The 15,537-nt window shown below is 39.8% G+C and overlaps 1 protein-coding gene across 2 annotated transcripts in view; it reads left to right on the plus strand.

Moving 5' to 3' along the window:
• Positions 1-15,537, plus strand: part of GRID2 (glutamate ionotropic receptor delta type subunit 2) — a 729,516-nt gene that overhangs the window by 414,631 nt on the left and 299,348 nt on the right. For both annotated transcript variants that reach the window (XR_009747555.1, XM_061477352.1), the window contains exon 3: positions 8,413-8,697. Coding sequence is in view for 1 of the 2 variants with exons in the window: in XM_061477352.1 (XP_061333336.1) it covers positions 8,413-8,697 (285 nt within the window). In the remaining variant the exon portion in view is untranslated. The remainder of the gene's footprint in view (positions 1-8,412; positions 8,698-15,537) is intronic.

Genomic DNA, 15,537 nt, shown 5'->3' on the forward strand with positions numbered 1-15,537 from the left:
TCTTTTTTTTCATGTGAATACATTCTCTTTCTACAGTAAATTCATGAAAGTTTTGGGACTGTTGTTTTAAGGTGGCAAAGACCAGAAAATTTCATTCTGATTAGCATGGCCACTTCATAAAGAGGGAGCTTGAAAGAAATCCAGACTTTAACCTTATTCCTTACCTTTTGCAACAGGTAATTTGAATGCTAGAGTCCCTCAGTCTTCACTAGCATCCCGAAACTAAGAAAGGATTTGAGGAGCAGCCAGCAGCATATTATTCTGAAAGTAAACAAGAACTAATAGCTTGTATTTTCAAAGCTGCATAGAAGTTCTGATTGCCTAATGTCCATTTAAAGATGCTGAAGTCACCTGCTATTGTTTTTTTTCCCCTTGAATTACCTGTTTATCCTGATTTGGATGTGGATTAGTCCAAATGGGGTGACTCACCTTCTACAGAAATCGAGGGAAAACTAATTTGCCCCAATCATATGGAACCCTCCTGGTTTCAGAGTCCTTGGAGCACTTCCAAAAGACAGAGCACAGGTACCGGGAAAAAACTGTTTATAAATTCTCACTCTCCATCTGAAACAGAAATATCAGTGAAGAGAGGGTTGGTTTTGTTTGTTTGTTTTTTTTCTTCACATTCAGCTAAGTATTTCTGAGGCAATTCTCTATGGGGTAATATGCGGAAAAAATCCAGGAGTAGTGAGGTTGAAATGATGCCAGCTTTGGAAAGGACATCCAGGGGATGTCCTTGGGGTGTCTAAGTCAGGCCCATGGGACCAGGACTCTGGGAAGATGGTTTAGATCTAGTTTCTGTTCATTCAACATATACTCAAACAACAGTACAGTTCTGGAAGGAGCCTGGTAGTTTTTAAATTGTAGAAGATGAAAAGGACCCTAAAATACATCCCTGATTATTCAAAGGGATAGAGTATGGAACTCTGTCTGGGGACAGGTAAGCAGTTAACAGAGAGTTTGTGGGTCAGGGTTAAAGGGAAAACAGCTATGGGAGACATTACTGTGGGGATCTGTTACAGACCGCTTGATCAAGGAGAACCTGCGGATGAAGCACTCCATAGACAGAGGAAAAGCCTCACACTCACAGGCATTTGTTCTCATGGGTGACTTCAACACCCCTCACATCTGCTGGAAGGACGGTACGGCCCGGCACAAGCAACCAGGAGGTTCCTCGATTGTGTAGAAGACAACTTCCTTCTGCAAGTAACAGAGGAGCCGACAAGGAGAGGTGCCGTGCTTGACCTCGTGCTCACCAACAGGGAAGGGTTCGTTGGAAATGTGACGCTCCAGGGCAGCCTTGGATGCAGCGATCATGAAATGGTCGAATTTGAGATCCTCAGGACAGTGAGAAGAGCGTGCAGCAAGCTCACTGCCCTGGACTTCAAGAGAGCAGACTTTGGCCTCTTCAGAAACCTGCTTAGGAAAGTTCCATGGGATAGAGCCCTAGAGGGCAGGGGGGCCCAAGACTGTTCGCTGATATTCAAGGATCACCTGGTACAAGCTCAGGAGAGTTGCATCCCAACTAGAAGGAAGTCCAGCAGGAGGGCCAGGAGACCTCCTTGGATGGATAAGGAGCTCCTGAGGAAAATTCAAATGAAAAAAGAGGCTTATAGTAAGTGGAAGCAAGGACAGGTGGCATGGGAAGAGTACAGGGATGTTGTCTGGGAAGCTAGGGACCAGGTTTGGAAAGCTAAGGCCCAGTTAGAATTAAACTTGGCTAGGGATATTAAAGATAACAGGAAGGGATTCTACAAGTACATAGAAAATAAAAAACAGACTAGGGACAACATAGGCCCCCTCAGGAAGCTCTCAGGAGAACTGGCTACACAGGATTTGGAGAAGGCTGAGGTTCTGAATGACTTCTTTGCCTCGGTCTTCACTGGCAAAGGCTCTGACAGCACCACCCAAGTCTTGGAAGGCAGATGCAGGGACTGTGAGAATGAAGACCTTGTGCCCACTGCAGAAGAGGAACTGGTTCGAGACCAACTTAAAAATCTGAACGTGCACAGGTCCATGGGTCCTGATGAGATCCATCTGTGGGTCCTGAAGGAGCTGGCGAATGCAGTTGCGAAGCCACTGGCCATCATATTTGAGAAATCATGGCAGTCAGGTGAAGTTCCCAATGACTGGAAAAAGGGAAATATAACCCCCATTGTCAAGAAGGGGAAAATGGATGACCTGGGGAATTACAGACCAGTCAGTCTCACCTCTATGCCTGGCAAAATCTTGGAGCAGATTCTCCTGGAAGGCATGCTAAGGCACATGAAAATCAACAAGGTGCTTGGTGACAGCCAGCAGGGCTTCACTAAGGGGAAATCCTGCCTGACCAATTTGGTGGCCTTCTATGATGGGGCTACAGAACTGATGGACAGGGGTAGAGCAGTTAATGTCATCTACCTGGACTTGTGCAAAGCGTTCGACACTGTCCCACACGACATCCTTGTCTCTAAATTGGAGAGACATCAATTTGATGGATGGACCACTCGGTGGATAAAGAACTGGCTGGATGGCCACACACAAAGAGTTGTGGTCAATGGCTCAATGTCCGGCTGGAGACCAGTAACGAGTGGTGTCCCTCAGGGATCGGTGTTGGGACCGGTCTTGTTCAACATCTTCATCGCTGACATGGACATTGGGATTGAGTGTGCCCTCAGCAAGTTTGCCGATGACACCAAGCTGTGTGGTTCAGTTGATACCCTGGAGGGAAGGAATGCCATCCAGAGGGACCTTGACACGCTTGTGAGGTGGGCTGATGCCAACCTCATGAAGTTTAACCACGCTAAGTGCAAGGTCCTACACCTGGGTTGGAGCAATCCCCGGAACAGCTACAGGTTGGGCAGGGAAGATATTCAGAGCAGCCCTGCAGAGAAGGACTTGGGGTTGCTGGTCAATGAGAAAATGAACATGAGCTGGCAGCATGCGCTTGCAGCCCAAAAAGCCAACCATATCCTGCGCTGCATCAAAAGGAGCGTGACCAGCAGGTCGAGGGAGGTGATCCTGCCCCTCTACTCCGCTCTTGTGAGACCTCACTTGGAGTACTGTGTGCAGTTCTGGTGTCCTCAACATAAAAAGGACATGGAACTGCTGGAAGTCCAGAGAAGGGCCACGAGGATGATCAGGGGACTGGAGTACCTCCTGTATGAAGACAGGCTGAGGAAGTTGGGGCTGTTCAGCCTGGAGAAGAGAAGGCTGCGTGGAGACCTCATAGCAGCCTTCCAGTATCTGAAGGGGGCCTATAGGGATGCTGGGGATGGGCTTTTCATTAGTGACTGTAGTGACAGGACAAGGGGTAACGGGTTAAAACTTAAACAGGGGAAGTTTAGATTGGATATAAGAAGGAAATTCTTTCCTGTTAGGGTGGTGAGGCACTGGAATGGGTTGCCCAGGGAGGTTGTGAATGCTCCATTCCTGGCAGTGTTCAAGACCAGGTTGGACGAAGCCTTGGGTGATATGGTTTAGTGTGAGGTGTCCCTGCCCATGCAGAGGGGTTGGAACTTGGTGATCTTAAGGTCCTTTCCAACCCTAACTATTCTATGATTCTCTGATACTAGCCACTCTTTATGTACAGTATTTAGCATTTTCAAATAAATAATATTAAGATTTGGTCTGACTGTGTTTACCCTGGAATTAAATGGGAGGAAATTAGGGCTGTTACTGAAGTCTCCTGAGATCTTATGCTAAATTTTTTGGTTGCCTTATTTTCAATTTGTGGTGTATGAGGGTGGTTTGTAATGATTTATTATCAGGAAGAAAAAGGGAAAAATCAGTAAAAAAAATGTTCACATTTGTAGAAATAAATCTCAGTAGTTCTTTTTGGTGCCTCTTATTTATTCCTGCATCTGTTTTTAAATTTGCTCTTTTATATATAATTTTTTTTTCTAAATTACAGCAAGTAGTTATTTAAGAACATACCTTTGTTTCCATTTCACAGAGAACAAGTTTTAAAGACACATTTGTAACCATAGCCATTTAAAATCTGCTTTCCTAAAAGTGCTTATACAGGCTGATAGCCTAGAAGTAAATTATTTATTTCAAGTTGAATTGTCTATGCTCTTATTTTAAAAAATACCATACTGAGCACAGAAATAAGGAGTTTATTTTCTTCAGATGCTGTGCCAAAGTAACCTGTGAGACTGTACTCTAAAACATGGCTCTTTGTGCTACTGTGATCAGCCCATCAGTGCTGGAAATTCAGTAACTTTGCATTTGGAGAAAGGCATGATAAGCTGAAGGGTTAAATGTAGTGCAGGGTGCACACCAGTGTGTGCTATACGTGCTATGTGCTACATGTGCTGTGTATATCTACAGTGGAGAAACATTTTAAATTATCAAAAGGAGCATGACCAGCAGGTTGAAGGAGGTGATCCTGCCCCTCTACTCCGCTCTTGTGAGATCTCACTTGGAGTATTGTGTGCAGTTCTGGTGTCCTCAACATAAAAAGGACATGGAACTGCTGGAACAAGTCCAGAGAAGGGCCACGAGGATGATCAGGGGACTGGAGCACCTCCTGTATGAAGACAGGCTGAGGAAGTTGGGTCTGTTCAACCTGGAGAAGAGAAGGCTACGTGGGGACCTCATAGCAGCCTTCCAGTATCTGAAGGGGGCCTCTAAGGATGCTGGGGAGGGACTCCTCATTAGGGACTGTAGTGGTAGGACAAGGGGTAACAGGTTCAAACTTAAAGAGGGGAAGTTTAGATTGGATATAAGAAGGAAATTCTTTCCTGTTAGGGTGGTGAAGCACTGGAATGGGTTGCCCAAGGAAGTTGTGAATGCTCCATCCCTGGCAGTGTTCAAGACCAGGTTGGATGAAGTCTTGGGTGACAAGGTTTAGCGTAAGGTGTCCCTGCCCATGGCAGTGTGGTTGGAAGTAGATTCTCTTAAGGTTGTTTCCAACCCAGACCGTTCTATGATTCTATCCTATTTTATAGACATTCTAGATAATCTGTCCGTGCAATGTGTAAAATTCTGTGATCAGTTTTATTCCTTTAGCCAGTGAGATCCAGTTTTTAACAGCAGCTTCTATCTTTTGGTTATGAGAATGACTGAATATCTGGACAACTTATGTATAAACATAGCTTGTAGTGTGGAACAGTAGTGTTTTATAAGCACTGTCACTAATATTCTGTTCCTTCTTTTTTAAACTTGCAATGTTTTGTTGAACTTGCAAAGCTGTGTACAAGTCCGTTTGAATTTGACATTTCTACTGTCCTGACTGAATAGACACAGTAATATTTTCCTTATTGTAGTTGATGGCAAACTAATATTCCTTGATTGTATTGGCAGTAGACTGCATACCTGCTTGGAAATACAGTCTCTAAGGAGGTCATAGTAAATGAAATTCCAGTAGAGTTTTGAATGCAAGATAGCATTTAAGTACTTTTACATATATATGCCTGTGTGTGGATTTTTTTAATGTAGATGGGACAAAATAAACTTGGATATCTCAGGCTCAAGAAGAGAATGCAAACAGGATTTCAAATATGTTTGAACTAGAGCTTTTAGCCAATTGATAAGATACAGTCAAAAATTTTGGATCACTTGGAAAAGGATTTAATAGAGCTTTAATTTGTAAGGGTGGAAAAAAAGGGTTAAGAAAACATCTAAACCTTAGTCTTATGCTTTTTAGCAATCAGCTCTTCTGCTTAAGCCAATGGAAGTTCTGCTTGGCTAAGGAATCTATAAATATTATACATGATAGTTTGACATGTTGTACAGGCTTTACTTTGTATGTGTTTATATTGTAGAAATTATATTTCTGTTCAAAGAATAATCCAGTCATACTGAGTCAGACGCAAACTCTGCAGCTCATGCACTCATTTTCTAGAAAGGCCTGCCTCTGGGATAACAGTCCTTTTTCCAGGAGCTAACTCTGTGTGTTAAATAGCCGCTAAATGTGCAGGAATAAGGTCTATTTGTGAGCGTAATGAAGTGCATATTGTCCCAGGCCAGCACACACGATTCTCATAAGCATAACATGGAAGAAAGAACCACACGGGCAACTTCAATCCTGAGGCTATTGTAACAAATGTGGTGCAGTGTCAAGAGAAAAGATTTTAATCCTTTATTCAGTTTGTTTGCCAGTATTAGCATTTGGCCCTGTGGAGGTATATGTTCCATGCTGCTTTCTTCCCCTTCATATTTCAATAACAATTTTCACAAAACACATTTTTCCCACGTCAAAACATTATGGGGAACGTACTGGTTATGCTTAGTCTGAAAGCATGCCTGGAAATTTAGGCATTTTCAAGCAATTTTTGTAACAAAGTTTGACTCTGCTATATTTTTAAAGGTCGTGTTTGACACACTAAGGTTACACTGCATATTTGTTTTTAACAGGTGGTATCAGGGCTTGTAGACTTAAATTTGCATTGATTTAAAAGCAGACTTTTGCAAAACCTAACATTGATTTTATTTGTCTATTGCTGCATAGTTATAATCTATTGACATATAGCTACAGGTATTTATTGGTGGATATGTTGATATATCACTAAAAATAATTTGCTTCGCAAGCAGTAGCATACTCACTGGGATGTGCAACCTAGATATTGCAGGGCTTGGTGCAGGAGAACCACATAAAGAAAAAGATTCAGCATCTCCCTACAAAGATAACTTGACAAGCCTTTTATCTTTGTTGAAAGTGATGATGAAGAATGTACCAAGCAGCATAAAAGATGAATACTTAATAAGATTGTTTTGAAATGTTCTGAATTTTAGTAACTTGTGAGATACTGGTAATTTTTTTGACCAATTACCAGCAATCTTGGTACTTCTCTGAAAAAAGACACTTGTGTTTGTCGAAAATATATTCCTTTCAACCTGAAGCTGAGAAGCTGGCCCAGAAGCTGAGCTATATTCAAAGCATATACAGAGGGAACACTTTATCCTAAGCCATAACACTTTGAAACCTCTCTGTGGAAACACTTGCCCTCCATATTTATCTGCATGAAGGAATTCAGAAGTGTTTCCATCAGACAGAGCCTCAACAGCATCTGCATGCTATGGGGGTCCACCGCGGCATGTTCCAAATCCCTGTATCTCAGAAAGAATAATGCACTGGCATTAGAACGTAGTTCTCTGCATTCATGAACTCCTGTGCTTTTCTTTGGCTATAAAGTCATTCTCCACATATGCCTGAATTCCTCACACTGTAAATATTCCCATTGAAATCAATAAGTGTTTGTGAAGTAAAACATTAGTCACAGTAAGAGCCATATGATATGAAGCAACAGGTCTGGCACTAAAATATGTTTTCATATTTTTAGGGGAATATATTCTCACATGTGGGTTTCTTGGTTTTGCCTGCACCTGTTGTGTGCTCAGAATATTCCTGCAAAATAAGTAATTGCACATTTTAGTATTAGATATTAATATGTAAATACATATTACTCTTTACTGTCCCATTACCTAATTTACATGTAGAAATGCAAGTTAACTGCAGGTGTAGCTTTGCCAGTGGCAAATTGAGTATTTCAAAATTTAGTCTTAGGTGTGTTCTGGGGAATTATGGTACAAGCCTGTGCTGTTTCTTCATTTGAGTTCTCAAGTCTGTTAGAAACACAATATGAACACTCGACTGTGCTTTATTTCACAGGGCAATCCTTCAAAATTGCAGACCTAATCATTATTAATTAAGTTGATAATTAGTAATTGCATTAACTTTAACAATTATAAACACCTTTGGTATTAATGTGGATATCATTAGTATTGTACTTCAGACTGCTGTTATTTGTGTGTTATTTTTGCGTAAACAATTCCATGCTTTTCTTACAGAAGTGAGGAGAGTAAATGTATAGAAATTGTTTACTGAATTTTGAAAACAGCTATATATAAGACTAGATTTGGGGATTTTTTCATTTGTTTATTTTAAGAAAAAGAATAAGTTAGAAAAGATTATCAAATAGATCCCCTAAAACCCAGAAGCAACTCAGTTTTTCTTGGACAAGTTAATGTCTGTAATCTTATTCAGTTGTCTTCAGACAGCAAGCCTGAGCTGTTCTTTCGTCAATTTTTCTCTGTATAATGAAAAGATCCTATTCGTGGAGTTGTTGTGCTAGACTTTGAAGAGTGTTTATCTCCTTGGGTGGTCATGCTAATTCAGCAGCTGGAATCAGTTCTTAATGTTCCTCACAAGGCCCAAAGGTGGGTCTTGTTTTCAAGTGGTAATTGGTTTCTAGGCAAGATGGACATGGCAGTCTTCCAGCTTTCGCCACAAGACAGCTGAAATTGAATCAAGAAGCTTCATAATTTTAATGAATTTCAGGTCTGATTTACTCACTGTGTAAAATTTGATCCATATTTCACTTGATTGAACCTGTTGTGTTTCAGTTCCCAGTGTCTGTGTTTCAGCAGCAAAATAGGCCCTATGCACTGAACCTCTCTCACCTCAAATATTGCTGTGTTTTCTTACAGCCTGCGACCTGATGAACCAAGGCATCCTGGCTCTTGTTAGCTCCATTGGCTGTACGTCAGCAGGATCCCTGCAGTCTCTGGCAGATGCCATGCACATCCCTCACCTCTTCATCCAGCGCTCAACAGCAGGAACGCCAAGGAGTGGTTGCGGGCTCATCAGAAGCAACCGCAATGATGACTACACGCTCTCCGTCCGCCCCCCTGTCTACCTAAATGATGTCATCTTCAGAGTGGTCACAGAATATGCCTGGCAGAAATTCATTGTTTTTTATGATAGTGACTATGGTAAGTATTTATTTAGCAGGGTGACTTTTATTAAATCCATAATTCTGTTGAAAGCAGTCACATTACATTTTTATAGTCTTCCAATAAATTATGTTTTGCTTGTGAACATTTACGGTTCTGTCAGCTTTTCATAACACCTCAGAGAAATCTATTTCTAAAATCCATCAACATTTACGGGTTTACTTGATAATTTCTTTGTTAGAGTTAGCTGATATATGGAGAACTTACCTGGCTTTCTATTCTGCCAGTGTTTATGAAGCATAGAAGTACAGGTAGAGAGTGCTTGGTTCTGTAGGACAAAGAACCTGAAGAGGAGGGACTGGAGAAGACAAGACAACGTTCCTTCTATTTTGAGTTCATTCAGTGCTCCTAAAAGTGATGAGCTGATGGTTGTGTGATAGGGTAAGTGTGACACACATGGTGGCATCACAAGGCTGTGCTGTCCAGCCTGGTAACTCAGCCAAGTTCGGTACAGGTATTTTCTAAGGCTGAGAGGAGAGCTTAACGGATTTCTCTAGTGTAGGTGCATTATCTAACAAATGGTCTTGTTTTCTATGGAAAATTGCTTTGAAACCAAACCTGTTTTCTTCAGATGCATCCATAATTCATGAGTAACCATGACTGGTTTGGATGAACATTTTATAACTTATTTTCAAAGTTAAATATTTAAGTTATGGAAAAATGCTCACTTCAGCAACTTGCTGTGCATAATATCTGGTTCATTCAGGTCAGATGTTATTGATTTTTCTGTTCCCTGGCTGCATAATAAATTCTTAAATTAGAAAGATAGAAAATGATGAATAGGAGAACTCCTATTTATAACTAAGCAGCACCTAAAAGCACCAGCTATAGGATAAAGAACACACACCAAAAAAACCCATCCGAAAAGCTTGCAGCAGATTATTTTTGTTCCTGTTTTATGAGTTCCTGTGTTTAAGTACTAGTGTACTTATGAAGACCATAATCTTGCCAGCTAAAAGATATCTTTTTGCATATATTTTTGAGTTTAAACCTCCCCAGTATGATTCTGGTTTTGAATAATTATATCTGCAAACATTAGTTTTAAGTTATCCAAATTTCATTATTTAATTTGAGAATGAAGTTCAGACATCATGTCATTTTGTCCTTGATTTCTGGATAAGAATCTCACTAGCATGTGACTTACGTAAAATGGATGCCTGCCTGCAAAGGGTAAGTTTCAGACCAGTAGCTCATTCAGTGACATATCACCTTCAGACATGACATGTAGCAGATACTTTCTACCAGCCCTTATGGTGTTCTGACTTCAGCAGTCTACAAGTAATGCCATACTAGTCAAAATATATAGGTAATCTGAATCGAATCAGTGGACATCATCATGTACATCAGGAAAGGGTGTAAAAAAAAATATCTGCATTTAGTAGATGTTGATCAGTCTATCCCCTTTCTAACCATTTGTGTGGTTTGGGTATTTTGGGTGGGGTTTTTGTATTTATTTGGGGGTTTTCTGTTGTCTGTTTTGTTTTGTTTGTGTGTGTGCATAGTTTGGGGCTAATACCACAAAATAGCATTGACATACAACCTGAGTTTCAAGTTAAGCTAACAACTTTGAATAGGGCTATTATATTTCTTTAAATTGTGATAAATCCTTGACTTCATCAGCCATCTGAGGGCAGCAAGAAGTTTCTATATTTTCTTTTTGATTCCTGCAGGGTTTTTTATAAAATTTTGTTGCTGATTTCACTGACTGTCTCCTCCTCCACTTGTAATAAGGAACAAGAGAGCAGAAGTTTCAGAGCACCATCTCTAACCCAAGGCCTCTCTTGTTCTTTCCATTACCCTGAGAATTGTTCTCTGTCTCTCCAATTCCTCTCCTTGCTCACAGTGAAATGCCTCTTTAATTCCTTACTACCCTGTTTCAGGTGAAATCATTAGGTTTGACACAGTATTTTGCCTGTTCTTAATTCTCTTAGCCAGTTTTTGATCTATGGGAGTAGTTTTCCTCATACCCATGATGGCATTATTTTCTTAGCAGTGCCTAGAGATCAATCTTGCCATCAGTTTGTTGTAAATCTTAAAAAATTACGTCACTTTCTCCCTTTTTCCCCCTATTTCATTAATATACTCAAAGCATTTCCAGTCTGGTAGCAGTGCACATTTTTCCAGGTTCTGTATTGACTGAAGAGGGTCTTGCACAGAGGGAGGGGTGGAAAAATTTTGGGGCATGAAAATAGAAGCTGGAATCACTTGTTAGTGGATTATAGAGTGGAGAAGTCTGAATTCAGTATTCACCCTGCTTTGTCCAAGAGTTTGGACTAGGCAACCTCCTGAATTTCCATCCAGCTCTAATTAGTCTATGATTCTGTAATGTTTGGGGGCATTACTATCAGCTTCTGTGCCTGTTCTAGAAACCAAGACTGGACATGCAGACATGGGATGGAAGTCCAGGGGCAAGCCATCCTGTCTGTCACTGTCAGTGCAGGTAAGGGTGGTTGTTAATTTCCTCTGGAAGATCCTAGCTTCATTTGTCAGCTTTCTTAAGAGGATCTGCTGCAGGGAGAGATTTATTTATTTTCTCAGCTCACACAGACCTGAAATCAAAATATAGTTGGAAGCTTTGCTCAGTTTAACTGCTCGCAGCAGTTAGTATTAGACACTTTAATGTAACATTTAGTATTAAACATTAAAGTTAGGTGGGAGACCAACACTTGCATTAGAATTAAATTCATATTAGGGAGGGATTATTAGTATGTTCTTCACAGTCCTCTGCAGACCTGATGCTTGTGCAAACAGAGCTATTTCTTGCCCTGCTGGTCTTTTTATTTGTATGTGTGCTTTCCTTCCTAAGGTGTGTATTATAATATTAAGTGGTGTCTCCATAGCAGTAAATGACACTTGAGAAGTAATGGGAATGTAGATTCTGATATGTGTTAATCCATATTTTTTCCTCTTGTAATTTTTTTTTTTATTTTGTAAGCTAAAAACATGAAAATGCTATTAGACTGGTTCCAACAACCAGCAGAATTCTAATACTCCTTTCTGAGAAATTATGTTGTATAACGATTTAATGTAACAATTTATAACAAAATTCCTCAGTTGTATTACTGAAATTATTTCCAGTAATAATTTCATTCTGTGAAATAAAAATGCCTTTCATATTAAGAAAAATGAATCCTACAGTAAAATTTGGCTTATATCCAAAGTAAATACTATGCTAAACCAGATTCCTTGATCATTTAAAAGAGGCTGCAACCATTTATGTGTCAATTTATCAATATCATAGTTTTATTAGTGGAATTAATTTTGATTTTATCTTGCAGTCTATCATAGATTCCTTGTCATTATCAGAGAGTTGGAGAATTGTTTATAATTGGAAGTGTGTCTTTCTGCATGGCTGAGAGATATTTCTTTAATGCTATCCTTTTTAAAACTCTCAAATTCTTTCTTGGCTATAAATAGACAAGTATATTCAGTTTTAACATTTTAATACTTCCAACTAAATGCTAGAAGATTCAAGTCTACTTATAGGTTCTTTACCAACAAAGAAAGTTAAAGTCTTTGAAGGAAGTAATTCTTTCATTAAGTCATAACCAGTTGGGCACTGAAGAAGTGATGTAGAAATAATTGACATCTGTAGTCAATTGATGGGTTTTTTCCAAGTAAAATTGTAGGTAAGCTGACTATTCTAACACAAAACAAAAGGAACCTTGATAATAATAATAAAAACATTTTGTTGCTGTTACTTAATTAGGCTGAGTAACTAGTGAAATATTTTAGTAAAACCATAGTCTTATGTCAGTGGTAGAGCATGGCCAGTAACAAATGTGAGGCTAAAAACTAATAACATTTAATGAGTGAAAAGGTGAGAAAGAGAACACTAACTTGTTTATTTTATTTACTACGATTGCATCTTTAGCGTATAAACACAAATGAACTTGTGAAAATCAGAATGAGGTGTATTGTCTTTTCCCCCCTTTCTTGTTCTCTCCTGTGGTGATGTAGATCAAACTCCCAGTGAAAATATTGCAGTCAGTTTTCTTGTATTCAGTGTGTTTTGTTCCTCGAGGTAAAACAAATTAAAGGCCTGCCTAGGACATGAAATCTGATTTTGTTTAAGAAAATTTCATATGAGAATATTAAAAGTGTTCAAGGACAATTCTGTGCTTCTTCAAATTCCATTAAGCCTTCTCACAGAGTTAAAAAGTATGTGGCATGAAATGCAGCAAAATTATGCGGTAGATTGATGCCGTTCTCAACCTGCTATTAAAATTACAATCCACGCAATATCTACAAGCCACATTTAGTTCATTTCAGCGGCCAAATTGGCTCTTACTCTCTTCATTCTTGACTGCTCAGCTCAAACCGTACAATCATGTGATGCAGAGGTAGCTGTGCATCTCCTGCTTAAAAGCCAGTGTGGAGACTGGGGAGTCCTTCCACTCAGTCTCCGAACTCTTCCTTAGGACCATCAGCACTCTCTTCAGTGAAGGCATTTTCAGATTGGACAGCTTAAGTATTTAACTTATACCACTGGAAATTGCAGAGTTTAGGTTTGTAAAAAGAGCCAATGACATCTGTAAACATTTTGAGCGAGCTTTGCCAGTCTATATTACATTTTTACTTTATGATTTCAAGTTCAAAGAAATTAAAGCACAGTTTGAAAAAGCCTCATCCGTGGGCTGGCATTTGTCAAGGGTCAGTCCCCGAACAGTAATGTGAAAAAATACCTTTAGACATTCAATTGCAGAGGAAAACGAAAGTTATTTGAGATGTGGATGTGTGAGCCAGGGCTATATAAGCAGTGTAATTGACCTAGAATCCCAGCATACTGTTGGTTTTTATCTCTGTGGTGTATCAACAAGGGGCAAGCTTTTGCAATTTCTGTCTTAGTCTTCAGGCAGTTTTCAGTTCACTGCATTTTCCAGGAATGCGTAGGTACTTTTCTGTAGTGGTAAATTTGTTATGAAGAAACCAGTCAATCATTGCAAGAACATAATTGTGAATTTAGTGCAATTTACAGTGTTGGTATCTCTGCATCTCTAAGATGAAAGGGAGAAACTCTAGCTGTTTGAAAACATGAATTTTTAATCTTTTGTTGGTTGCAGAGGAGATAGAAAAATGCTGCACTTTCTCTAGAAAGGCTGGGGGAATTAGACTGTTTCTGGTGAATGATTTTTGTCTTATTTCCTATTCTCTTTTGTAGTAATGGCAGTAATACCTTAAAACCCCTCTGTATTTTATATATATGAAAAAAAAAGTTATGAAACCCCACTTCTCTGTCCAATTTCTGGCCTAACCTCATGTTTTTCGGCCTAGTGTGCCTTTGATATGCAACCATCAGTTAATTTATGTGCTATTTACTTATTCTGGGACTAAGCTATCTTTGCTTACAATTTTTTGACCTTCTTGCTAATACTATGCGTATTTGGCAATGGATATTTGCCATTCTCTTAAGTGGAAATTTAACTTTTATAAAGAAAAGAAACATAACCAGCATTAAGGCTATGAAGGGAATTTGCTTTGTGAGGGATTCCGATAGCAAATGGAGGTTGAAGTAGTGATTGAAGAATTCACTGAAAGGAAAGGGAGGAGGTTAGCACTAGGAAGGGGTTTAGAATGCATGTGTCTCTCAAAACTTGCTCATGGAACTCGCCTTCTGCCCCTCAGCATACACAGTGGTTTCAGATTATTCATGCACCAGTAAAGGATGAGGGCAGTGGTGTAAGGTACCTGGTCACATCACTAAAAAAATGTCTCAAGCTCAACCTGAGGGAGTATTTTGGAGAAAAGCACAAAATACAATCTGAAGGACGAGGGCAGTGAGATCTGTATTTCTGAGGATTCCAGCCTGAGTAAAGGTGTCTGTGAAACTAAGAAGATAGAAGAGACCATTTTCCCCATCCCTGCCCCAGGAAGGTGGTGGTTTTCAAATGGATTACATATAGTGCTATAGGATTAAGAGTATTGTTCTTTAGTAATCCTGGAAAAGAGATTTTACCTGAAACTCAAAAGGCTGAGCTGCTTGCAGAGAGGCTGCCTCCTGTTTAGTAAGAGGGCTGATGTTCTAAGATGGTGCCCATCTGTACTTATGGGCTCTAAACTCCTAGTATCTCCTTTAAAAAATACGTAGAATAAGTAATTGGTGGATAAGGGAAGAGCAGCTGATGTTACCTACCTGGTCTTGTGCAAGGCATTTGACACTGTGCTGCACGACATCCTTGTCTCTTAATTGGAGAGGCATGGATGTGATGGATGGACCACTTGGTGGATAAGGTATTGGCTGGATGGCTGCACTTAGAGAGTTACAGTCAACAACAAGGCTTCAGGGAGACCTTTAGAGCAGCATTCCAGTACATAAAGGAGGCCTACAAGGAAGCTGGAGAGGGGCTTTTTATAGGAGCAAGTAGTGATAAAACACAGAGGAATGGTTTTAATCTGACAGAGGGTAGGTTTAGATTAGATATTAGGAAGAAGTTCTTTACTGTGGAGGGTGCCCAGAGAAGTTGTGAATGTTCCATCCCTGGCAGTGTTTAAGTCCAGGCTGGACAGGGCTTTAAGCAGCCTGGTCTAGTGGAAGGTGTCCCTGTCCATGGCAGTGGGGTTAGAACTAGATGATCTTTAAGGTCCCTTTCAACCCAAACCATTCTATGATACTAAGTACTTCCACTGACACTTTCCTGCACACACATTTTCCATATATATGATTGACCACTGACAAAGATGTGTTTGAAACCATAAAATTTTCAAATAATTTAAAGTCTTAATGCAAATTTAATAAAAATTTATAAAAGAATCATGATCTCTTTAATCGATTGCAAATGCTTATAATTACCCTGGGGCTGTTTTCAGCTGCCTAATGAC

The sequence above is a fragment of the Pezoporus flaviventris genome, unplaced genomic scaffold, assembly GCF_033815535.1.
Source record: "Pezoporus flaviventris isolate CSIRO_AGI_PZ_B2104156 unplaced genomic scaffold, CSIRO_AGI_Pfla_v1 ptg000002l, whole genome shotgun sequence".
NCBI classification, from domain to species: domain Eukaryota; kingdom Metazoa; phylum Chordata; class Aves; order Psittaciformes; family Psittacidae; genus Pezoporus; species Pezoporus flaviventris.